Source organism: Cebidichthys violaceus, unplaced genomic scaffold (genome assembly GCF_023349555.1).
Source record: "Cebidichthys violaceus isolate CVI_PGR_0920_01 unplaced genomic scaffold, fCebVio1.0.p SCAF_109, whole genome shotgun sequence".
Classification (NCBI taxonomy): Eukaryota; Metazoa; Chordata; class Actinopteri; order Perciformes; family Stichaeidae; genus Cebidichthys; species Cebidichthys violaceus.
This window is the reverse complement of record NW_027176273.1, coordinates 42952-70000: the sequence shown is the minus strand read 5'-3', so window position 1 is coordinate 70000 and position 27049 is coordinate 42952. Positions and strand designations below refer to the sequence as shown.

Here is a 27049-nt window from a genome sequence, read left to right as displayed (position 1 = left end):
TGTCAATCAGCGTGTAGCCCCGCCCCTAAATCATCCCCTGCTTTCTGGTCTGTTTGACTCTAAATGGAGCATAATGTACTAAATGAACATCATGCTGTATTGAAGAAGACTGTAAACTAGAGATTGAGACCATAAACTCATGTTTACAATGTTTACTGAGGGAATAAATCAAGAGAAAAGTAGAGTCATTTTAGACTAGACTTCTATGCAACCAGAGGAGTCGCCCCCTGGTGGACACTAGAGAGAATGCAGCTTCAACACATGAAGAACAGGAGAACTTTAAAGAACTGGAGGTTTGTCTTCTGGTTACGTTGAAAGAGACTCTGAATGTAACGAGTAGAAACCGATACTAGAGGAGAATCTAGAGCGTCATAGTTTGAAGTGAACATCTGACCAATGAGAGGAGAGAACATTCTCACCTGACCAATCACAACAGAGCAGACAAATGACAGGTTAAAGGTCCGTTAACAATAAAAGATTTTAAAACTAGTCTGATCTATAAATGATTTCCTGGAGATAATTGAAGCATCTTTAACAGCTGCACAGTTTCAGACTGGATCTCCACCTCTGAGGTCTTTTATTTTTACACTTCCTGTCTGCTCGACCACAACAGCACACATTGTGTTCATCAGACAGGAATCCTCACAGACGAGCTGAAGGAGAAGTTAAAGCCTCTTTTGTTTCTGGTCTCCCAGCTGGATGGAAAACAATAGACTCACTTCTTCTCCTTTGTTTTCTATTTGCAGTCTCAGGGAGACGCACCTCGCAGTGACGTCATCAGTGATGTCAGCAACGACCAAATATGGACGTGTAAGGTGAAGCTTTCTGTGGGAAACCAGACCGAGGACATCGGCACCAGAGAGCATCATGGGACATTAATCTAACATTAGGTTCAGTTTATTGTAAATATTTCATGAACTATATAAAATAATGTGTACATATATATATATATATATATATATATATATATATATATATTTATTATTTTTACTGGAATTTATCATTACATTTTAAATGCTGGTAATACTTTTATGAAACTAACATGGTACTTTTTAGTAAAGGATCTGACTGAAGCCTCCCTCTCAGCTGGACTTCCTCCACAACAAGACCCATTAGCATCCCTCTGACTAGCATTAGCATTGTGAATGGTGTCCCAGCATGCAGTCTGTCAGAGTGTGAACAGAAGACAGCAGGACGTTTGGTTTGAAAGGGAGGAAGTCATCAACCGCACGCCTTGATTGTAATGTTAAACTTTAGCAGAACATCACTACGTTGATGCAGCGCATGGAGGAGTCTTCATCACTACGTTGATGCAGCGGTGGAGGAGTCTTCATCACTATGTTGATGCAGCGGTGGAGGAGTCTTCATCACTACGTTGATGCAGCGTGTGGAGGAGTCTTCATCACTACGTTGATGCAGCGTGTGGAGGAGTCTTCATCACTACGTTGATGCAGCGTGTGGAGAAGTAGAGATAAACTAAAGACGAGCTAACAGACGCCACAGAGAAGTGGAGAGATACAAACTGCAGGACGACTAGTGTTGAGAAGACGTCGGTCTGAGGAACGTTCTCAGGATCATGAATGACGTCACGTAGGAGCCTCCCTCCAGACGCACTGTCACCAGATGAACACACGAGTCTATGAAGAGGAGAGGACTACAAAAGAGGCGGAGTCACAACGCGCACCGGCCGTCTCTCACCGGAGACTACCGGACATCGCCGGGTAACCGTCATCACCTCTGAGTTACGGTGCATTATGTTGATGAACAGTGGGAGCTGCGTTCACATGCTCTGACTGTATGAAGACAGAAGACACACATTCTGATGAAACGTGTGGAACATTGTATTCATGTTGCACAGCAGTGGAACGTTTAAATAAAGTCAACACACTGAGCACAGATTGTGAAGAAATATATAATATTAATAGTTTTAATATATTAGATCTTATGGTTTCATGTGAGAAGAAGAGTTTTAATATATTAGATCTTATGGTTTCATGTGAGAAGAAGAGTTTTAATATATTAGATCTTATGGTTTCATGTGAGAAGAAGAGTTTTAATATATTAGATCTTATGGTTTCATGTGAGAAGAGTTTGCTCTCAGAGCAGTTTCCTCCCGCCAGAAACTAAAAACCTTTAATCTGAAAATCACTGCTGACTCAGAGAGATAAAACCTCCTGATCTGTGATAATTACAGTCCCGTTCAGTGTAATCGTCTTGACCCGAAGCCAAAACACCCACTGGCTTCCCTCTACAGCTGATCTGTGATCTGTTTGAATCCAGACGTTCAGCAGTCGAGCTGCATCTGAACAAACCTCTGAAAAATAAATAAAAAAGTGGCTTTAATCCGATCTAATCCGACACCAGATTACAGCCTGAACCACCGTCCTCGTGTCCTCGTGTCCTCGTGTCCTCGTGTCGTCTCCTGTCTCAATGCTAAGATAAGAGCAGTACGAACTGATGCAGAAATGACTAACGTTCACATGGCTCATGGTTAGCTTAGCTTAGCACAAACACTGGTCAGTCACTCGATGTTATCTGATGAACGGTATTTATTTATCACAATAATGATAAATTAGTTAAAGAAATAATAAAATGACATATTCTATAGAGATAATATGACACACAGTGGACGTGACTCACAGAGCAAACACTGGATTAATGTGGGAGACAAGGAAGTGAATGACTCATGAGGCTCAAGGTGCTTCTTAAGATACTAAAAGTCTCAACGCAGTTGTTGAAATGCATCGTGGGAAACGGTGTTCAACAGAAAAGAAAAAAACAGAAGTTAATCAGATAAATGATGAAGATTACAGACGATCATCAGTTTAAAAAACCTGCAGGTTCAGACACGAAACCGCACACACACACACACACACACACACACACACACACACACACACACACAGGGATCATGTGTGTGTGTGTGTGTGTGTGTGTGTGTGTGTGTGTGTGTGTGTGTGTGTGAACATCCTGTGAAAAACCTTATTATGTCATTATGTCATCATAATGACATAATAATGTCATTATGATAATAATCATAATGACATTAATTTAATAAAGGAGACAGTCAAATGATTCCCTCTGACATATGCTAATTTAATTTAAGGCTTTATTTCAAACTTTATTCACTATTAGCTTTAGCTACAATTATACTGCTGACTCATCATTACAGGTTTGGCTCTCTGTCTGACTGACATGTTCATTAAACAAGTGTAGAAACAGGAAATGAGCCGTTAGCCGTCGTTAGCCGTCGTTTGCAGCCGTTAGCCGTCGTTAGCAGTCGTTAGCATTGGAGCGAACTGTCCTGAACTAACGACCTCAGGTTCGATCTCTGAATCTCAAACTAAATTTAAACGGAGGTCAAACTGTTCTGGAATTCTTTCCCATCATGCATCTCCCAGCTGGTCGGTGGCGTCCTCGGGGGGAGGGGGGGTGGTGGGGGAGTCGTTGCCTTGCTCCAGGGCACGGGATTCTCATGGTTTCTATATTTTACTGTGTCAGCGGGGACGTTTAATGTTCCTGAACGCAGCTCAGGACGGCGTGAGAGTCTGCAGAGGTCAGTGTGTGTGTGTGTGTGTGTGTGTGTGTGTGTGTGTGTGTGAACTGTACATCAGACTCTCATGTGAACATTGTCAGAAGGCTAACTGCTTTTAGATTTATGTGTTTATGTTCATGTTCATCAGACAGACTGCCAAAAGTAATATATTCTACTAAAATATAGATATATACATACATATATACTATCTATAATATCAATACTATTAAGAAGTTTTATACGTTAAAGTTTTAGAAGTTTTATAAGATAGTATACATGGTATATATCTATACCATGTATACTATCTGTATCTATATGTATATAGATACCCACATGTGTATGTATGTATGTATACATATATATGTATATACATATATATGTATATACATATACATATATATGTATATGTATATACATATACATATATATGTATATACATATACATATATATGTATATACATATACATATATATGTATATACATATATATATATATATGTACATATATATATATATATATATATATATATATATGTATACATACATACATACAAACAACCACGACTCTCAAACTACCTGAAGGTCTCAAGTGTGGACCATCTCCAGAGCAACAACACAGAGTCCTCCTGCTGCTCCAGAGCAACCGACAGCCCTTTATTATTTATTAATTTTAAAAACAATATCTTCATTGGAACGTGTCTTTAACTTTCATATTGTCATTAGGCGGTTCTAAATGAAGCTCTAGATTCTCCTCTAGTATCAGTTTCTACTCGTTACATTCAGAGTCTCTTTCAACGTAACCAGAAGACAAACCTCCAGTTCTTTAAAGTTCTCCTGTTCTTCACGTGTTAAAGCTGCATTCTCTCTAGTGTCCACCAGGGGGCGACTCCTCTGGTTGTATAGAAGTCTAGTCTAAAATGACTCTACTTCTCTCTTGATTTATTCCCTCAGTAAACATTGTAAACATGAGTTTATGGTCTCAATCTCTAGTTTACAGTCTTCTTCAATACAGCATGATGTTCATTTAGTACATTATGCTCCATTTAGAGTCAAACAGACCATAAAGCAGGGGATGCTTTAGGGGCGGGGCTACACGCTGATTGACAGGTCTCTACCAGAGCGTTGTCTGGTCTCTCAGCTCCACCCTCTGTGTCAATTGTGGCTGCAAAAAGACAAGATGGCGACGCGCAAACTGTTGAACTCGAGGCTTCAAAACTGCAGTCCACAAACCAATGTGTGACATCACGGTGACTACCTCCACTTCTTTAACACAGTCTAAGTTCAGATCACCCAGATGTGTCGGTCACCGTGACGAGGAAACAAACATTTGATTTAGTATTTTTAGTTTCAAATCATAAGAGAAGCTTTTCTGTTTTGTAGCCTGTTGTGATCCGTTGCCTTCTGGGAAAGTGTTTGTTCAGTGTTCATACAGTTTAACTGTGTTCGAAATGTTCCTTAATTTATATGGAAAATATACCAAGTACCAAAGTTGCCAGAGGGCTAAATGCGAAGTGTTTCCTCAGCAGGAACATTTAGTTTCTTTGACACTTGAACTAGAACAAACAGATCCTTATGCCTCTGGTTTTCCTGCTGTACTGAGCTGTAACTTGTAAACCCGGGTATGAACCAAACCGACAGTTTGTTTTTCAAGTTTACCATAAATGTACCTTCATTCACTGTTTCCTGGAGGAGCCTCGATGAGCAGAGAGCCTTTCTGTCCGGAGACGTCTGTCCTAATCTGACAGTCCTCAGCATGAACCGGTACCACTTCTCAGTCCGGTTCCTGATCCACAAGTTTAAACAGAAAAGCTGATGATGATGGAGAACTACCTTCTGCCAAAAAACAGGAAGTTAATTACATTTTTCTCAGAGTCTCGCTTGTGTCACGTCGACCAATCAGAGTGAAGATTTCACTGAAACTGAGAATATTAAAAACATGTTTCCTTCTTTCCTTCCCTCACTTCCTTCATTCCTCTATTCTTTTATCTTTTCTCCGTCCCTACATCGTCTAAATTGAGAAAAACAAGCACATACTAGTTAAAGTTCTTCATTTATTGCAACAATTGAATATTCTTTAAACACAACCACTCATTCCTTGAGTTTTCCAGAACTTTCAATGACTATATTTTACCATGACCATGGGAACCCTGGAAGAACCTTCATCATTTCAACAGTGTCTAGTTGTAAATGTGCATCTGGCTGCTCCTGGTCCTCCACAGTCCTGTCCAGCAGCTGCAGCTGAATGGTTTCTTTTTCTGTGTGTGCACACAAGTGCTGGACTCCTGTTTTCTTACGCAACAAACTGAGCAACTAAACAGTTTCTCTCCTGATTGGGTTTTACAGTGGAAATGCAAAACCGCCAAAACGGCTCATGGCTGAATCCTTTATCACACACTGAAAGGTGAAAGGTTATTTTTTCCTGTGTGGATTTTCATATTTTGTGTTAGTTGTACCTTCTGCCACACACTGAACAATGTAATGGTTTCTCTCCTGTATGCATTCTCACACATCTCTTCAGATGTGTCTTGGTTCCAAATATTTCACTGCAAAGTCAAAAGTTTCTCTCCTGTATGAGTTCTCATGTGTGACTTCAGATGCTTGTTTCTCAAAGATCTTTTATCGAAAATTGAGCAGCTGACTGGTTTCTCTCCTGTGTGGATTCTCATGTGTTTCTATAAATCACTATTCTGAGTAAAAGATTTCTCATAACCTGAACATCTGAAAGGTTTCTCTCCTGTATGAGTTACCATGTGTCTCTTCTGATGTGTGGAATTAGAAAAGGTCCTGTATGGATTTGTGTGTGTCTCTTCAGACAAGTCTTGGTTCTAAATCTTGTCCCACACTCAGAACAGCTGAATGGTTTCTCACCTAAGTGGCTTCTCATGTGCCTCTTCAGACCACTCTTTAGGTTAAATCTTTTACCACACTCAGAGCAGCTAAAGTAATGAAGTTCTTTGGTCTCCGTCAGATCATCACTGTCCTCAGTCTCAGGTTCAAGAGTCTCCAGTCTTGTCATCAGTATTTGGTTCTGGATGTCTATCTGGATCTGAGTTTCTGTCTGGTTCTGGTCCTCCACAGTCCTCTCCTTCAGCTAGTGGCGGCACTCCTCTGACTAGTTACATTACATTACAGTCATTTCAGACGCTTTTATCCAAAGCGACTTACAATAAGTGGATCAACATTGGCATTCAACAGAACTACTAGTCACCAGAAATCATAAACAAGCATCTAAGAGCATGAAGCAGAGCATAACTCAGAGCCAAAGTACAGAGCAGAAACAAACAAAAACAGTTAGTGCAAAAAAGAAAAAAAAGTATATGAATGAGTAGTAATATGAATACAATAAGTGCTAAGTGGAAGGCTCAGGATGGCACTCCCCTGACTAGTGGTACTCTGACTAGTGGTACTCCTCTGACTAGTGGTACTCCTCTGACTAGTGACACTCCTCTGACTAGTGGCACTCCTCTGACTAGTGGTACTCCTCTGACTAGTGGTACTCCTCTGACTAGTGACACTCCCCTGACTAGTGGTACTCTGACTAGTGGCACTCCTCTGACTAGTGGTACTCCTCTGACTAGTGGTACTCCCCTGACTAGTGACACTCCTCTGACTAGTGGCACTCCTCTGACTAGTGGTACTCCTCTGACTAGTGATACTCCCCTGACTAGTGGTACTCCTCTGACTAGTGACACTCCCCTGACTAGTGGCACTCCTCTGACTAGTGGTACTCCTCTGACTAGTGATACTCCCCTGACTAGTGGTACTCCTCTGACTAGTGGCACTCCTCTGACTAGTGGTACTCCTCTGACTAGTGATACTCCCCTGACTAGTGGTACTCCTCTGACTAGTGGTACTCTGACTAGTGGTACTCCTCTGACTAGTGGTACTCTGACTAGTGACACTCCCCTGACTAGTGGTACTCTGACTAGTGGCACTCCTCTGACTAGTGGTACTCCTCTGACTAGTGATACTCCCCTGACTAGTGGTACTCCTCTGACTAGTGGCACTCCTCTGACTAGTGGTACTCCTCTGACTAGTGGTACTCCCCTGACTAGTGACACTCCTCTGACTAGTGGCACTCCTCTGACTAGTGGTACTCCTCTGACTAGTGATACTCCCCTGACTAGTGGTACTCCTCTGACTAGTGACACTCCCCTGACTAGTGGCACTCCTCTGACTAGTGGTACTCCTCTGACTAGTGGTACTCCTCTGACTAGTGGCACTCCTCTGACTAGTGGTACTCCTCTGACTAGTGATACTCCCCTGACTAGTGGTACTCCTCTGACTAGTGGTACTCTGACTAGTGGTACTCCTCTGACTAGTGGTACTCTGACTAGTGACACTCCCCTGACTAGTGGTACTCTGACTAGTGGCACTCCCCTGACTAGTGGTACTCCTCTGACTAGTGATACTCCCCTGACTAGTGGTACTCCTCTGACTAGTGGCACTCCTCTGACTAGTGGTACTCCTCTGACTAGTGATACTCCCCTGACTAGTGGTACTCCTCTGACTAGTGACACTCCCCTGACTAGTGGTACTCCTCTGACTAGTGGTACTCTGACTAGTGGTACTCCCCTGACTAGTGGTACTCCTCTGACTAGTGGTACTCTGACTAGTGGCACTCCTCTGACTAGTGGTACTCTGACTAGTGGCACTCCTCTGACTAGTGGTACTCTGACTAGTGGTACTCCTCTGACTAGTGGCACTCCTGACTAGTGGCACTCCCCTGACTAGTGGTACTCCTCTGACTAGTGGTACTCCTCTGACTAGTGGCACTCCTCTGACTAGTGGTACTCCTCTGACTAGTGGTACTCCTCTGACTAGTGGCACTCCTGACTAGTGGCACTCCTCTGACTAGTGGTACTCCTCTGACTAGTGGTACTCCTCTGACTAGTGGCACTCCTCTGACTAGTGGTACTCCTCTGACTAGTGGCACTCCTGACTAGTGGCACTCCTCTGACTAGTGGCACTCCTCTGACTAGTGGTACTCCCCTGACTAGTGACACTCCTCTGACTAGTGGTACTCCTCTGACTAGTGGCACTCCTGACTAGTGACACTCCTCTGACTAGTGGTACTCCTCTGACTAGTAGCACTCCTCTGACTAGTGGTGGCACTAGCAGCTTGTGGAACCTACATATAAGCAGAGGACGAGTGAAGATATTTTAAAACATGTATTTGTGGATTGGACTTTTTAGGGATGTATATTTTAAAACCTTTTCATATATACTTTTAAATTATAATAAAACAGACAATTTCTTTTCATTATTTTAGCCGATTGTTGTAAATTACTATAAAAGTATTTATTTCTAAAGAGTGTTTCTATTATTTTGTTCCTTTTTGTTTCCAAACCAGCAAAATCATACTTCAATAAAATGACTGAGAACCAAAAAAGTACGTGTTTCACCTTTTAAAGATGTATACAGAGGTCGGTTGGCTCAGGGGGCTCGACTAAAATCATAAAACTAATTCACAGCAGCTGACCCGTCGTAACAATGGGTGTTCTCAGGAAATGTGGCTCCGCCCACTCAGCTCGGCAGCCTCTTGACGTGTGCTGAACGAGTGCCGCTCGCTTGCCACAGACTTGGCACTGTCAGTAGTCAAACTCGCTGTCTCTCGATGATCAGACGGCGACCTGTTTAAGTTCCTTTTATATTTTGACCTCTTCCTAACAGTCTAACAGCTATGGGACTCATCTGGACTCACAGTCCAGCTGAACGGTTTCTCTCCTGTGTGGATTCTCATGTGTGTCTGTAAATTTCCCCTCTGTGTAAAAGATTTCTTACAAACGGAGCAGCTGAATGGTTTCTCCCCAGCACTACATCTTAAATCACTGACTGAATCATCACTGTCATCAGTCTCAGGTTCAGAAGAGTCTCCAGTCTCATCAGGATCTGGTTCTGCATGTCTATCTGGATCTGAGTTCCTGTCTGGTTCTGGTCCTCCACAGTCCTCTCCATCACCTTCTGTTTCCATCGGTTCAGTTTGTCTTTGATGAAGCTGTGAGGACTGAGGTTCCTCTTCATCATCTTCACAGGAGTGAATATGAACTTGATGATATCAGCCTCCTCCAGACCTTGAAGCTGCTCTCCCTCCTGACTGGTCCTGAGTTCTTCCTGGTCCTCTTTAATGTGTGGGGGCTCTGGGTCCTCCTGGTCCTCTTTAATGTGTGGGGGCTCTGGGTCTTCCTGGTCCAGACTGGAGCTCCACTCCTGCTGCTCAGGAGGAACCTCTTCTTTAACCACCAACAGCTGCTGGACGTCTGCAGGACAGAATGAAGTACAGACACATTACTGACCACCTCTCAGACTAAACTTAAACCAATGACAATAATTAATTATAGTTTATATTGTCATACACACAGAAGAAGAGATTAAGAAAATGCATGATGCCAGCTATTTAGTTTCATTTTTAACTCTTTATATATTTATTTGCATTGGAAGCTGATCCAAGCTTACTCTGGTAACATCTATTTATGAATAACAATTGACTCTGTGTTTACTTTCTTTGCTGATAAGGACAAAAATGAAATGACTCTGCAATAGAAGCTCAGATTTGGGAAGAGAAGAAATACTGAACAAAAAGGAGACTGAGAGAAAAAGAAAGAGAGAAGGTGATGGAGAAGAGCAAGTAATGCACTGTGCCCAGGATAGGATTAGCTTCATGCTGTTCAACACAAACACAACGAACATGATCCGCTTGGCTCTTTAACTTCCTGTCTGCTTTGTGGAGAGCTTCAGTCAGGATCCAACGTAACATCGAGATACGAAGGAACACCAAAACCTTCGGTCACTGAAGAAAAGATTGGAGAACTGAACAGCTGTAGCAGTGATATGCTTGGGAGCACCAACAGCCCATGTTTGTTTTAAGTGGTGCGGGATGCCATTGTGGAAGGTTGAGGTTGCAGCTCCGACCCTAGAGGAGCGTCGGGAGTAATGAACGGGAGAAATGCCAGACAAGGAGAGTGGAAGCGATGGAAATGAAATGAGTAGCAACCTGTCCAGATTTGGAGAAGAAGAGGATCAGTCAATGTTATAAAAAAGATATAAAAAACACGTGGAAAGTAATAAATCAGGTGCTGCAAAGAGAAAGGACGACCCCCCCCCCCCCATTTGATATCGATCAACAGTGTAATAAATTCTTTTAAATATTGGTCATGAATTAGTGAGGTTGTTCACATCTCCACCGTGTCTTTGAAAACAGCTGTTGAGCCAGAAGATTGAAAAGTTATTCCTTTGTTTGAAGGATTGATTGTTTGTTTTAATTTGAATCTATATTGACTTGTTTAAGACATTGTACACAAAGGGATTATGTTCCATGTAGAGTCTGATTCAAGTCTCTACAAACACCAGTATGGTTTCTCTGCACCTGATAATAATGACTCTACTTGCAGTATTTTCAGAGCCTTCGATACAGTAAAACATCACATTTTATTGGAAAAGCTGCATAAATATGGATTCCATGACATTTCATACAAATGGTTAAAAAGTTACGTCTCCAACAGAAGACAGTTAGTTTGTGTTAACGGTTGTTCTTCAAACAAAGCCAGACTGATGTGTGGGGTTCCACAGGGGTCCATTCTAGGACCTTTATTATTCCTCATTTATATCAATGATTTGTCTAATGTGTCAAAAAGACTTTTTCCGATAATGTTTGCAGATGACACAACTCTAGTTCTCTCTCATTCAAATTAAAATTCACTGATTAAAGAAGCTAATGCTGGTTCAATGCTGCATGGTTCAGATTAAATAAACTATCTTTGAATATCAAAACATCTCATTTTAGTATTTTCAGTGTCAAAAAAAAAAAATCATACTTTAAGGATTTATCTTAAATTCAATTTGAGATTCAGTTGTAAACATATTGACTGTTAGAACAATAAACAAACCTACTGGAATAATGAGGACGTTACAAACGGACTCTTACCGTTTATCACATCAATGTTTCTCAAACGTGTTTTTATTGATAAGATACTTTCAGGTTTCACTCTTACTCTACTCCTCATCGTCACATCTTCATCCTCCTAAAGTACAGACCAGCAGAGTTCAACTTTAAATCACATTTAGAGGAATAACTTCAAACAAAGTTCCTCTAAAAGAAAATCTAACTGCTGTTTTATGTGTTATTGTTCATGTCTTCCTTCTTTTAGCTGTTTATTATATTTATAGTCGTTTCACTCATAAAGACTTGTAGCATTAATATTGATAAAGAGTTACTGCAGATAAACCAACCAGTAATCTGAACCATGTCATAAACCATTATAATATATAAAATATACCACAACATATAATATGTTGTGGTATATTTTATATATTATAATATATAAAATATACCACAACATATAGTATATCATAATATATTATATGTTGTGTTATATTTGATATATTACATTATATTATAATATATAAAATATAACGCAACATATAATATATAATATAATATATAATATAAATACCAACTTCCCTGAACAAACACGAGTCAGACTCTCACATTATTTTTATTTTCTTTTCTTTTCTTTGTAATGTCATATCTCATGCATGTTCATGTTATGTTCTCTGTAATATTGTCACATGTTAATATCATAAAGGTGGAGACTTTTAAATGAGCGCCTCACTGGAGACAAGCCACTACCAGCATCCTGCAAGACCTCCACCTTCACCTCCACCTCCACCTCCACCTTCACCCAACAACAGACTCATCTTACAGTTACACGTCATATAATGTGCAACATGTTGTTGTTTTTGACTTGTTTTATCAAATTAGACAAATTGTTGCTCAACTGTTGGTCTATCTTTGTGATTTTTGGGCCATCCGAGTACCCGTACCGTAACACCACGAATAGACAAGCATTCAATTTCAAGCGGCGGCTGGCTTGACCGCAGCGTTCGGTTACCATAAAGTGTAGAATACAGCCGCTCTCCTGATGTGACGTCAGTTTAAACAGAGAGAACAGAGAGAGAAGAAGTGAAGAGAACCAACCTGCTCTGTGTAACCGAAGCTGAGGGTTGAAATCAGCGTCCAGTAGTTTCCGTTGTCGCTCGTTCTCCTCTTTTGAACGACAAAGTTCCTCCTCGTACTCTGCTATCGTTCTTTCAAACACACCAAATATCTCTTCAGCAGCCGCAGTTAGTCGCTGGTTGACTAAACATCTCAGCATTTGGACTTTAGACATTTTCACACAACGACACTAACTCCATCAGAAACACCGTTCGCTCTCCATCAAACAGTCACTCTGACTAGCGCTGCGTTCATCACTTCCATAACTTCAACAGCTTCCTAGGCTACCGGGAGATGAGTCAGAGGAGAACCATCGAGAGAAAAGTCCATTCAGAAGGTTCATCCGGACACACAGAGACCCGGATGGAGCTCACACACACCGTGAACACAACACAGAGACTCTGATGACAGACGTGTTTCTGATAGACGCCATCTTGATCACATGCTGTGAAGTTAGCCTCAGTGAACGATACAGCTTCCGGGGCACATCCGCTGCTGAGTTTCAAAATAAAAGTCCGGAAGTGTTACTGAAATTAGACTTCCTCATAAAAACAGAAAGCTCGTTTTGTTTTGTACATTTGCTACATTTTGACAGTAACTGATCGTTGAATCATTACATTCAGGTGTGAACACCGTAAAATGTTTACCTGGAGACAAAATAAAACAGGAAGTCATAAAACCCGTAGATCATGTTGAGCTGAACATGAAGAGTAATACAGAAGACTAAATCACGATCAGTCAGTCTGAACATTGTCTCTTTATTTTATGTAAAATATCACAATTCATGTTCCAGTAAAAACACGTCTGTCTACAGAGGTCAGAGGTCGTTGAACACTTTAACTTATGGGAGGATGTTGAACTTCTGAACATCTTTCAGCTTTATTTACATTCCTGATGATTAGTTCACAAAATAAAACGTCTTTATTAATCTGATCGCCATCGAACACCTGAGCTTTATATCACAGCTCCTCCTCAGGGTCCTGATCCAGCTCCTCAGGGTCCTGATCCAGCTCCTCAGGATCCTGATCCACCTCCTCAGGATCCTGCTCCACCTCCTCAGGGTCCTGATCCACCTCCTCAGGATCCTGCTCCACCTCCTCAGGGTCCTGATCCACCTCCTCAGGGTGCTGCTCCACCTCCTCCTTCTCCTCCATCACCAGCAGCAGCTCCAGCTGTGGTTCTGGTTCTGGTGGAGGGTCGGAGGTCTCCGGTGGCTGGACCAGAGCCTCGGTCAGGGCTGCGATCATCGTCGCCGCCTCCCCTCCATCCTCCTCCTCCTGCTGCAGGCTGCACACCGACGCAAACGACCTGAGGAGTTACAACGGCAACACAGACCGGCGTCAACACGGAACCACAGAAGAAGAAGAAGTCCCTTCAGATATAAAGTGTGTGTGTGTGTGTATAAATATATAAATATATAAATATAAGGAGGCGTTGAGACCTGCAGAGGACGTGCGTCTCTGAGTTCAGAGTGAAGGAAACTTCACTGAGCCAACAGGCCAGAGTCAGAGCCAGCTGATCCAGACCCAGACCTTCCAGACCGCCTTCAGACACCAGCTGAGTCCACCGGGCCTGAGAGAGGACGAGGAGAATCAATACACCAAGACCCACACAGGTGAGACAGACCCAGACAGGTGAGACAGACCCAGATCCAGACAGGTGAGACAGACCCAGACAGATGAGACAGACCCAGACCCAGACAGGTGAGACAGACCCAGACAGGTGAGACAGGTGAGACAGACCCAGGCAGGTGAGACAGACCCAGATCCAGACAGGTGAGACAGACCCACACAGGTGAGACAGGTACCTGCAGGAAGTCTCTGAGCACCGGCGTCACACAGACGTGGAGCGGCTGCAGACGACAGCAGCACCCTGGTGGGATGAAGACGACGCCTGTGGACAGGGAGGTCAAAGTGTCCCTGAACTCGTCTGTCAGGTGACCACGATGGACATCCACCATCAACACGGTCTCTCTGTTACACCGCGAGACCACACGGGGGCGCCACACCTGCAACGAGGTAAACACAACGTCACGCCACCGACGGAAAAGAGACGAGCCGTCGCTGTGACGGATTTCACAATAAGAGTGGGGAGGAAAACGCATCCGATTGATTCTCAGACCTCGTCCATCCAGATGCGGAGACGCTCCCGGTCCGCGAACCCTTCCTGTCGAGCCTCCAGCAGAACGTTGTCGGGGAACCCTTCAGGAACACGTGACGCGGCCCCTCTGAAGAACAGCAGCGGCGGCAGGAACGTCCCGTCGGACAGAGCGGAGAGGACCACGTCGAACACGGGTCGGTCTTCAGGAGAGCCGAACAGCCGGAGGGCCGAAGGATTCCGGTCTGAGAACTGGTCTGGGTCGATGAAGATGGAGAACTCGTCCATGGAGCCCACACAGTGAAGAGGAACTCCTCTACTCTGAATCTGAAGTCACAATAAAGACATCAGTGTTAGTCGGCTGGTTTGTTTCACCGGCGGGACGGAGGAGCAGGTTTTCTTTGAACCTGCTCCGTGAAGAAACTTCTACTACAGTACAAGTTGTGAGTCCTTCTAGCAGAGAGAAGAGCTGATGAACTGATGAACGATGAACTGATGAATGATAAACTGATGAATGATAAACTGATGAATGATGAACTGATGAATGATGAACTGATGAATGATGAATGATAAACTGATGAATGATAAACTGATGAATGATGAACTGACGAATGATGAACTGATGACTGATGAACTGATGAATGATGACTGATGAACTGATGCATGATGAACTGATGAATGATAAACTGATGAATGATAAATGATAAATGATGAACTGATGAATGATAAACTGATGAATGATAAACTGATGAATGATGAACTGATGAATGATGAACTGATGAATGATAAACTGATGAATGATGAACTGACGAATGATGAACTGATGACTGATGAACTGATGCATGATGACTGATGAACTGATGCATGATGACTGATGCACTGATGCATGATGAACTGATGAATGATAAATGATGAACTGATGAATGATGACTGATGAATGATGAACTGATGAATGATGAATGATGAATGATCAACTGATGAACTGATGAATGATGAACTGTTGAATGATGAAATGATGAATGATAAACTGATGAATGATAAACTGATGAATGATGAACTGATGAATGATGAACTGATGCATGATGAACTGATGAATGATGAACTGATGAATGATGAACTGATGCATGATGAACTGATGCATGATGAACTGATGAATGATGAACTGATGAATGATGAAGTGATGAAGTGATGAACGATGAACTGATGAATGATGAACTGATGAATGATGAAGTGATGAACTGATGAAGTGATGAATGATGAACTGATGAATGATGAACTGACCTGTGTGAGAAGCGCTCGTGTGAATGTGCGGCTCCTGTCTCGGAGGCTCCTCGGTAGTCTTCCTCGGTGGTGGCTTGAGGGTTGCAGACCGAGCTGGTGTCTCAGCATGAAGTCCACGGTCCAGCCGTAACAGTCCAGCGGCGGACTGTCCTCGCCCAGAGCGCTCCTCGCCGTCTGCAGCAGGACGTCTTCGCTCAGACTCAGCTGCTGCTCGCGCCGACTCAGCACCCACTCCGCCAACTTCTCTGACTTCCAGCCCCACTTCCCGTCCGACAGCCGGCGCTCCAGCTGCCAAATCCACGAGCGGATCGTCAGAGGGGGCGTCTGGAAACGGCGGGAGGCCTGAAGGAGGCCGTGACACAGAGAGGAGAGGACCACCGAGAGCTGGGGGGCCGACAGAGGAGCGACCGGACGCTGAGGAGGAAAACCACGACGTTCCCTCCGGTTAAAGACATTCAGGAGAGAAAGTCAGGGTACTCGATCTCTCATCACATCTCTCACCTGCTCAGGTTGTGGGCGGGGCCCCAGGAACTTGATGGTCATGGCGGGGGGGGAGGAGAGGGGGGAGGGGGAGGTGAGGCGTTTGATTGACAGCTGGGTGAAGGTCTGACCGGGGGGGAGGTGGTGGATGGGGATGAAGGCTCCGCCCCCCTGACCTACAGATGATGTCACACTGGGGGGGGGGGGGGGGGGGGGACACACACGACAATAATAAGTTAAAAAGGAAACTGATGGCTGGACAGGAAGTGATGTAGGCAGCAGAAGGAGACAGGAGAAGAAGAAAAGGTTTCGTCGTGGTTCAGGATCAACAGCCAGAGGACCAGAGAGTCTCTGTGAAAACGTTCCTGAACAAAGAGTCAAGAGATTAAAACACACATCTGAAGCATCGAGAGCCAACTCCTTCACAATAAAAGCCTTCTGCCTCAACATCCTCTGAGAGGCTTTTACTGTGAAGGAGCCGCTGATCAGATCATTGATGATCAATGTTCACCTGTGAGAACTTTGTTGGTTCTGTGTTTCAGATCCGTTGAGTCGCAGCTCTGAAACAACAAACACAGTTAATACACACTGTGGAAATAGTGTGTGTGTGTGTGTGTGTGTGTGTGTGTGTGTTACCGTTGTGTGTGTGTGTGTGTGTGTGTGTGTGTGTGTGTGTTACCGTTGTGTGTGTGTGTGTGTGTGTGTGTGTGTGTGTCACCGTTGTGTGTGTGTGTGTGTGTGTGTGTGTGTGTGTGTGTGTGTGTCACCGTTGTGTGTGTGTGTGTGTGTGTGTGTGTGTGTGTGTGTGTGTGTGTGTCACCGTTGTGTGTGTGTGTGTGTGTGTGTGTGTGTGTGTGTGTGTGTGTTACCGGTGTGTGTGTGTGTGTGTGTGTGTGTGTGTGTGTGTGTGTGTGTGTGTGTGTGTGTGTGTCACCGGTGTGTGTGTGTGTGTGTGTGTGTGTGTGTTACCGGTGTGTGTGTGTGTGTGTGTGTGTGTGTCACCGGTGTGTGTGTGTGTGTGTGTGTGTGTGTGTGTGTGTGTGTGTGTGTGTGTGTGTGTTACCGGTGTGTGTCCTCATGATGCAGAGATGTTCCGGCCTCTCTGTCAGGTGATTGGCCATCACGTCTCCTCTGCAGGTGGTGAATGTGCACGACACACACCTCAAGATCTGAGCCAACCTGACACACACACACACACACACACACACACACACACACACACACACACACACACACACACACACACACACACACACACACACACACACACACACACACACACACACACACATTATAATGATGTTATGATTCACTGTTATTCTGGTTCCAGATGTTTCATGTGATTATAAATATAATATTATGTTTAATACGTTTAATGTAAAACAATACAAGTACATTAAAGTACTCTTGAACATGAATACGTATATAAATACCTGGGCTCTGACTGGAACATGGTGAGATAAGGAGGGTTCTTCCTGCAGGTGGCATGGTTACTATGGAAACAGACACGTTCATCAACAATCAGACCAAAAATAAACAAATAAACAAATCAGAGTGATGCAGATTCATGAGTCAGAATTCATGAGTTACTTCTCTCCACAAGACGACAAACAAACCACTTTTAAATACTTCTTTTCTGAATGGAGTCTGGTTCTATCGATGTTATGCTAAGCTAACGTTGTAGCATCTCCATCAACACTCAACATAACGTCATCTAGGTTAATATATATATATATATATATATATATATATATATATATATATATATATATATATATATATTACAGGGTGAGACCTACTTGATCATGTGGTTGGCGTAGGACGTGGAGCAGCAGGTGAGGAACCTGCAGAGTGAACAATGGACCAGAGACGGGAAGTGAACCTCAAAGTCCCGAACCGAGGACAGACACTCGACACAGCGCTGAGGGGGGCGAGAGACACTGAGAGACAGACAGAGAGAGACAGAGACAGATGTTCACAGAGGTTTCATTAACGTCGTCATGTTAAATGTTGGACAGGTCGTTCTGTAGCTTCCTCTTCTTGTTCTTCATGTGTCAACAATAAAGCTCATGAATACTATTGATCAAATCAAATCCTTTCATTGGAAGAAAAATAATCTTAACAAATTACGTAAAAAGTATGTTAGGATTCACTGGATACTAGGACTCTTATCAATACTCTAATATTGTTATTTTTGATTATTAGTTTGGGAGAGAAAAAATAAGTTAAATTAAGAAAGCAATCCACATTTCTTTATTATTGTTGTATGTATACAAATAGTGTCTTTGTTGAGTTCTAAAATCTTTAAAATACAGTCTCAGCTCATCACTTGTCAGTGATTATCTTTCACTGATCTGCTTCTTCTGATCAAACTCCGTATCGATGCTCTGGGTTTCTACTCCTTGAAGACTTTTAGTAGATCAGTATCTGTGTTAGTCTCAAACAGCTGATCCATGTCAGGTGACTTCAGTTCACTTTGAGAACAAATATTATTGAACAAAAGTGGAGACACCAAGTTCTCACTGTAAAGGAGAAACAGAGGACAACAGGGAGTACGTTAGCTCGTGTTAGCTCTGTACCTCTCCTGAGTTATGGCGGACAGCAGTGGTCCCAGACTCCTCACTGGTTTCCTCTTCAGAGCTTTATGTTTGCGCGGCGGCGGCCGAACGACATCGACCACCTGGAACACAGAAGACGACGAGTACAGAACACGTGATGGATCCGTTAACGTGCCCACAGTTAGCATGCTAACACGCTGACGTTTAGCAGGTGTAGTGTTATCGTGTTAGTATGCTAACATGTTGACGTTTAGCAGGTACAGTGTTAGTGTGTTAGTATGCTAACATGTTGACGTTTAGCAGGTATAGTGTTAGCGTGCTAACATGTTGACGTTTAGCAGGTATAGTGTTATCGTGTTAGCATGATAACATGCTGATGTTTAGCAGGTATAGTGTTAGCATGCTCACAGCTTGACGTTTAGCAGGTATAGTGTTATCGTGTTAGCATGCTAACATGTTGACGTTTAGCAAGTATACTGTTAGCGTGTTAGCATTAACATTAGCTAACATTAGCTATTATTAAAAGTGTTATTTAAAGACTGACCTTGCATGGAGCGACTGCTTGCTTTAGTTCTTCATTCTCACGTCCTCCGACCACACAATACGTTCTCACAGTCACCTGCAGACAGAAAGAGTTCAACTGACTGATCTCAGATATTCATGACGTCGTTGTTGTTGTTGTTGTTGTTGTTGTCTACAGGTGAACCCACCTTGGTTCCGGGTTTGAGTCCGATGAGTTGTGGAGGTCTGATGTGGGTTCTGTGGTTCACTTGGTGTTCAATACGTTCTCTGACGTACAGGAAGTGGAGACGACACTTATCACAGCCGAACACGTGCTTCTTCTACACACACACACACACACACACACACACACACACACATTAGAGTAGAGAAAAGCAGTAATAGAGTAGAATAGAGTACAGTAGAGTATAAATAGAGTATCAGTAGAGTATGAATAGAGTATAAATAGAGTATGAATAGAGTATGAATAGAGTATGAATAAAGTATGAATAGAGTATGAATAGAGTATAAATACAGTATGAATAGAGTATACAGTATGAATAGAGTATGAATAGAGTATGAATAGAGTATAAATAGAGTATGAATAGAGTATGAATAGAGTATGAATAAAGTATGAATAGAGTATGAATACAGTATGAATAGAGTATGAATAGAGTATAAATACAGTATGAATAGAGTATGAATAGAGTATAAATAGAGTATGAATAGAGTATAAATAGAGTATGAATAGACTATAAATAAAGTATAAATAGAGTATGAATAGACTATAAATAGAGTATGAATAGAGTATGAATAGAGCATAAATAGAGTATGAATAGACTATAAATAGAGTATGAATAGAGTATGAATAGAGTATAGAGTATGAATAGACTATAAATAAAGTATAAATAGAGTATGAATAGAGTATGAATCGACTATAGAGTATACAGAGTATACATAGAGTATGAATAGAGTATAAATAGAGTATAAAGTATAAATAGAGTATGAATAGAGTATAAATAGAGTATAAATAGAGTATGAATAGAGCATAAATAGAGTATGAATAGAGTATAAATAGAGTATGAATAGAGTATGACCAGAGTATAAATAGAGTATAAATAGAGTATGAATAGAGTATAAATAGAGTATGAATAGAGCATAAATAGAGTATGAATAGAGTACAAATAGAGTATGAATAGAGTATGACCAGAGTATGAATAGAGTACCTGGTGTCTGGCTAAGTGCTGCTGGTAGCAGGTGTTGCTGCGCATCACTCTCAGGCAGTACTGACACAGAAGGTGTTTAGTGTCAGAGTGAATCTGCTGAAAGTGAGACCAGACGTCTGAGTAGAAGGACGACCTGAAGTCACACACCTGTAGAGACACACACAGTAAATACACACACACACACACACACACACACACAGACCTGTAGAGACACACACATTAAACACACACACACACACACACACACACACACACACACACACCTGTAGAGACACACACATTAAACACACACACACACACCTGTAGAGACACACACATTAAACACACACACACACACACCTGGCAGACGTAGGGCATCTCTCCTGGTTTATGAGAACTCTTCATGTGCCAAAGAAAAGCTGCTTCACTGACAAACTCCAGCTCACAGATTTTACACTTCGCTGTTAAGAGCAAAACACACACACACACACACACACACACACACACACACACATTAGTGATAAAGTTCTCCTGACGATGGTTCTCCTCCAGTACTCAGTAGAACATGTGGTTCTAGTCTCTGATCTCTGATCATGTTTCATTGTAAACAACCAATCAGAGGAGAGCTAGTAACGTTAGCAGCACCGCTAACGGCTAACCAACGGAGGTTCACTTCAGTGACACCATGATGCCTTCAGGCTCTGCTCAGTGAAACCATGATGCCTTCAGGCTCTGCTCAGTGACACCATGATGCCTTCAGGCTCTGCTCAGTGACACTATGATGCCTTCAGGCTCTGCTCAGTGACACCATGATGCCTTCAGGCTCTGCTCAGTGACACTATGATGCCTTCAGGCTCTGCTCAGTGACACTATGATGCCTTCAGTTGATGGGTGCACCTGTGTGTTACAGGCAGACTGATTCAGAACGGTTAGAGGAGACGGAAATCAAACCTCTGCCCTTCATACCAAAACCAACACGTGGACCATGAGAGAGAAGACTCTGTGGTTCAGAAACCTCATTCAAGTGAACGAGAATTAAACAGCTGTGTGAATCTCTGAGAAAAGTCAAAGCACAGCATTCCTGATCAGGTTGTTTGATGTACAGAATGTTCTGTGCTGTGGGAGGAGAACACCAGCTCTAAGCACATTAAACATCTTTAGTGTGTGTGTGTGTGTGTGTGTGTGTGTGTGTGTGTGTGTGTGTGTGTGTGTGTCACTGACTGTGGACTTTTACTGGTACTGACCTGTGGACTGGTACTGACTGTGGACGGCCTCTATGTGACACTGCAGCTTGAATGGAGACAGGAAGTGACGGAAGCAGTGAGGACACTGAGAGTCCAGAACGTCTCCGTACTCCTGAAACATGGAGGACACGTGCTGCTTCATGTGAGACATCAACCTGTCAGACGGAGACCATTTGTATTAGTTTCTATTCTTGTTTCATTATTTGTGACACACGTGTGTGTGTGTGTGTGTGTGTGTGTGTGTAGCTCACCTGATGTTGTTGCTCAGGTACTCAGGACAGTGGATGCAGCGATACGGTCCCGTGAACCTTCGGTCCACCACGTCTGGTCTGGGGCTCCGTCCCGGGTCACACCCGTAGTAGAAGTCCTCCACCATTATCACAAGTTTACCGTGGGGGGGGTCGGGTGGCGGTTCGGACGGGTCCCGCTGGGGGCTGCAGGAGGGGGGGGGTGCCGGCGGGCTGGGGAACCGGTCCGGCAGGAAGTCGTCAGACGGTCTGTGGGTCCTCTGGAGTCCCGGTCTGGTCTTGGACACCTTGCTGGAGGTCTGAGTGTCTCTGGAGGTCTTCTTCTTGTCTCTGCTCCTCCTCAAGTGTTTCTTCTTCTTCTTCTTCAGGTTCTTCAGACTCTGAGCGATAGCAGGGCTGCACAGCTGGAGGAGGAGGAGGAGTTAGAGAGAAAGGGGGCGGGGTCAGGAGGTGTGATGTCACAGCAGAAGGGGGCGTGGCCACAACACTTACACACATAAACCCTCTGAGCTCCGTGATGAGCTTGTACTGAGACCTGCAGGCGAGGCAGTCGGGAGGTGAGACGGGTCCTGAAGGGAGACAGAGGACAAAGATAACTCTTCTTCTGCTCGTTTATTAATATTCATTTGTGCTCGTTTGTCTTATGTTGTAGCAGCTGTACTGCTTCAAGTAAACGCTTCATTACAGGAGAGATTTAAATGACAACATGAAGAATTAAATGTTTCAGATTAAATATTCATTTTCAGCTTCAAGCGGTCCTTTCACACGATGCGTTCAAGGACCGTCAGAAACATGAAACTCCTCACGACGATGTTTCTGTAGTGTCTGGCTGGTGATGAACGTAGTTTAAAAACACGTTCTCTTCCAGAAGGTTACTGCCTCATGAATAATAGTTTAAATGTTGTGTTGTGTTTGAGGGACGTGGGAATACGAAGGACTGAAGAAACAAACCTTTGATCTGCAGCTTGTGAGGAGCCGCCGGTCTTCTGCTGCTGGGGGGGGGCGGCTTGGTGGTCTCTGGGTACACCAGGGTCCAGGGTGAGGTCAGGGTCCACGGAGATGACGGGAGGCTGGATCTGAAGTCCACGTTCAAAACCTTCTGAGCCGCTTCACCTGAGACCACACCTGGACCACAGAGGGGGGACAAGAGAACAGGTCTGAGGTCTGGACCACAGAGAACAGGTCTGAGGTCTGGACCACATAGAACAGGTCTGAGGTCTGGACCACATAGAACAGGTCTGAAGTCTGGACCACAGAGAACAGGTCTGAGGTCTGGACCACATAGAACAGGTCTGAGGTCTGGACCACATAGAACAGGTCTGAGGTCTGGACCACCACCTCCTCCTCCTGTGGACCTGATCCAGCAGGTGTGTGTGTTTACCTGTGATGATGGGGGCGGGGTCTCCCTCAGGATCAGCGGTGGTGGTTTTGCAGGTGGTTCTGACTGCAGGATTGTGGATCTGGACTGTAGTGAACCCGCTGGCTGAACCTCCAGGATGAGCGTTGAGCGTCAGCTCTGCAGAGCCGCCTGCAGGACCAACACGGAGACCATCCTACGTTAGCTTAGCATAAAGACAGCTAGCCTGTTTCTGTCCCAACGTAACAAAGCTAAACTCTGTGTTCTGACTCATCTTCACACTTTTTAAACACGTTCAAATAGTTTCTCTTTGATCTACAAAGTTCATCTTTATGAACTTTATTACAATAGTCTCTCTCTCTCTCTCTCTCCCCATCTCTGTCTCTCTCCCTCCCTCTCCCTCTCTACTGACCTCCAGGCAGCAGGACGAGTCGACCGTTCACCTTGAAGCCCAGAGGAGCAGCTGAAGACTGAAAAGACACACACACACACACACACACACACACACACACACACACACACACACACACACACACACACACACACACACACACACACACACGATATTATTTATGATCAACATATACCTTTTTGTTTAAAGTCAAAAACGCTGCGATATGATTGGCCGCTGTCCTCTGAGCGTTGTGAGATCATCACGTTACCTGTGGGGTGTGGGGGGGAGGGGGGGGGCTGCAGCAGCTGGCTGGTTGGACTGGGATGGGGATGATCCGGACCGGCGGGAGTTCTGGTTCCTCTTCATCATCTAGAGCTGTAACATCTCATCACATATTAATATTCATATTAATGACTTTATACACTTTTCTCTTCTTCTTTGTGTACCTGCAGGTCTGTCTGTCTCTCCATCTGCCTGGCTCTCTACCTGTCTGTCTCTCTACCTGTCTGTCTCTCTACCTGTCTGTCTCTCTACCTGTCGGTCATTTTTTTGCTCCAGCAGCATTTATAGGTTCAAGTAAAACAATGAAAATATAAAATATAAACATAAATATAAACAATAAAATAGAGTAATATTAAATGAACTCAGCAGAATATTGGTGAGCATGTAATCAACTGATCCAGCAGGTTTGTTCACCTTCATCATGTTCCTCCTTTTCGTCTCTCTGCTGCTCGTCTTCATCACAGAACATCAGCAGGTCTCCTCCTCCTCCTCCTCTCTGTACCTCCATCACCTGCAGAGAGGACTCACCTGACTCACTGAACGGTTCAATGACTCATTCATTACTTTAGTCATTAACTTCATTAAATAATAAACTCTATAAAACATAAATACATGCACATATATGTATATATATATATATATATATATATATATATATATATATATATATATATACACATATATATATATATATATATATATATATATATATATATATATACACATATATATATATATATATATATATATACACATATATATAAAACATCTACTTGTCATGTATGAAATAATTCATCGTGTTTTTAAAGATCAGTAAACTTCTTCAAAACATTTTGTTGTTTAAATTCTCAGAGAGATAAACATCAGGACTGAGCTACCTGTCTGTCTGTCCACCTATCTGTCTGTCCACCTGTCTGTCTGTCCACCTGTCTGTCTGTCTGTCTATCCGTCCGTCTGTCTGTCTGTCCACCTGTCTGTCCGTCCACCTGTCTGTCTGTCTGTCTATCCACCTCTCTGTCTGTCTGTCTGTCCACCTGTCTATCCACCTGTCTGTCCACCTCTCTGTCTGTCTATCCACCTGTCTGTCTGTCCACCTGTCTGTCTGCGTGCACTGGGTCTTCCTCCAGCTGCTCTCTTAACAGCCGCCATGTTGCTTGTTTACGTTGATGACGATCATTTAGTCTGTTTTAGGACTGAAGGGACATCATGCTACATGTATTAGCTTTCAGAGCTAAAGCTGCTAACTCCTGGAGAAGCGTTGGTACCACTGGTCAGAGGAAATGTTTTAAATCTAGAGTACTCTTCTTCTTAAGATCACAGAATAGAGGTCCACCGATTTTTAGCATAATATTCAATATCATACTTATATTACATCTCTATATTCATACAGACGGACAGTGAGTACTTACAAATCACTAATATAACAGACTTATAGCTCACTAATATTACTTTACCTGCTGGTTTACCTCCATATGTTCTCTAGCGTTTATTCTATTCTTATTTCAGTTGTATTCTTATCAATTATTTGTGCTACAGTAACAACAGAACTCCCCTCTACAGGTTAATTTAATATGTAATCATATTATACATTATAATATACAAACACCCTTAACATTAACTAATCAGCACATGTATCTTCAGCCTGTACTCACATCCTGTTAGCTCACAGCTAGCTCTGATAATTAATATATAAACAAATACAACTGACATTCTTACATTTTTTACAAAAATGAGATTTAAATACCACAGTAGACAATAACTGATGTGGTTTAAAGTAGTTCTCACTTGTCTTTAACTGACCAAGAACATAACAAGAAGCCACACTGCTCTGAAAGTGTTAGCTCAGTCAGTTAGCAAGCTATGCTAGCAAGCTAAAAGCTAATTAAAACACATTGTAGCTGCATAGCTAAAAGCTAATTAAAACACATTGTAGCTGCATTGCATGCTAACAGCAGAAGATCACTGACTTTGTGTCTACTTATCTTCACTTTACACGTTATAAATAAACTGAGTCTTGTATTTCACTGCAGTGATGTTCCTGCTGCACACAGCAGCAGCTAGCCACCACTGCTAACAAACTAACAGCTAGCCACCACTGCTAACGAGCTAACAGATAGCCTAGCAGCTACTTAGTGACTTCATTAACTGTGATATCCGCTTAAAAGAGCGGAGCGGACGTCTGCTTACCTTCTCCGGACTTTTTATATGTCAAATAAATACTTATTCCGAGAAAATTGCCCTTAAAAACGGCGTGTTTCTCCGAATAATGACTGAATGTGAGTGATCTTCATGTGCTGGATAATGTTAGCTGTTAGTTGGGCACCGAGCACCGTTTGGGTCTATTTTCAGTAGCTGTATCCCTCCGCCGCACCGCTCCGCTCCTGTTACTGAGAGTAGTAATGAAACGAAGGCGGAGGGATATCTGAAAAACGTTCATAATGTTGTTTTTTAATTATTTATAATAAATCTCACCCTCGTGTTTTCGAAGACAAACGTAGAAGACGACTTCGTCTTCGTATAAACGTCATAAAACTTAATCCAGCGGAGCGTTAATGGTGACTTTAACCTAACGTCCGCATGCTAACGGTGATTAGCATGCTAACGGTGATTAGCATGCTTAAAGAACTTGGTTCATTTAACGAGATTTAACGTTGTTCGCTTACTAAATGTGATTCAAACGTTTACACGACAGCGTAAATAATCCGACCACTCGGTTAAAAGTCATTAAAAATCGTTAAAAGTCACTTTAACACATTTGTTTTTTTTAGCAGCTAACATCATCATTTAGCTTTTCTGCTAACATTAGCTCACTTTAGTGGATTAATTACGTTATAAAACTACGATCACCACGTTCAAATTGGACGTAAACTATT

The 27049-nt window shown here is 43.0% G+C and overlaps 3 protein-coding genes across 4 annotated transcripts; 1 reads left to right on the top strand and 2 right to left on the bottom strand.

Moving 5' to 3' along the window:
- Window positions 1-6867: 6867 nt before the first annotated feature.
- On the top strand, window positions 6868-8374 carry LOC137889304 (uncharacterized). The gene is made up of 2 exons (XM_068733101.1): window positions 6868-8137; window positions 8235-8374. The coding sequence occupies exons 1-2, from the start codon at window positions 6868-6870 to the stop codon at window positions 8372-8374; spliced, it is 1410 nt and encodes a 469-aa protein (XP_068589202.1).
- Window positions 8375-8933: 559 nt separating this feature from the next.
- LOC137889613 (uncharacterized) lies at window positions 8934-12954 on the bottom strand. The gene is made up of 2 exons (XM_068733552.1): window positions 12512-12954; window positions 8934-9794 (listed from the first exon to the last, which is right to left on the bottom strand). The coding sequence occupies exons 1-2, from the start codon at window positions 12702-12704 to the stop codon at window positions 9358-9360; spliced, it is 630 nt and encodes a 209-aa protein (XP_068589653.1). The 5' UTR covers window positions 12705-12954; the 3' UTR covers window positions 8934-9357.
- A 319-nt stretch (window positions 12955-13273) lies between these two features.
- pogza (pogo transposable element derived with ZNF domain a) lies at window positions 13274-26495 on the bottom strand. Of its 2 annotated transcripts, none has more exons than XM_068733201.1 (24): window positions 26364-26495; window positions 24591-24687; window positions 24163-24278; window positions 23913-23970; window positions 23525-23671; window positions 23095-23268; window positions 22636-22712; window positions 22147-22547; window positions 21896-22050; window positions 21012-21112; window positions 20673-20819; window positions 19656-19787; window positions 19490-19564; window positions 18967-19067; window positions 18187-18327; window positions 17821-17880; window positions 17451-17566; window positions 16899-16947; window positions 16409-16580; window positions 15908-16321; window positions 14651-14953; window positions 14337-14537; window positions 13971-14101; window positions 13274-13837 (listed from the first exon to the last, which is right to left on the bottom strand). In XM_068733201.1, the coding sequence occupies exons 2-24, from the start codon at window positions 24682-24684 to the stop codon at window positions 13489-13491; spliced, it is 3714 nt and encodes a 1237-aa protein (XP_068589302.1). In that variant the 5' UTR covers window positions 24685-24687; window positions 26364-26495; the 3' UTR covers window positions 13274-13488. The 2 variants fall into 2 exon arrangements, with proteins under 2 accessions (XP_068589302.1, XP_068589311.1); XM_068733210.1 differs by lacking the exon at window positions 26364-26495 and adding an exon at window positions 25271-25516.
- Between the last annotated feature and the right edge of the window lie 554 nt (window positions 26496-27049).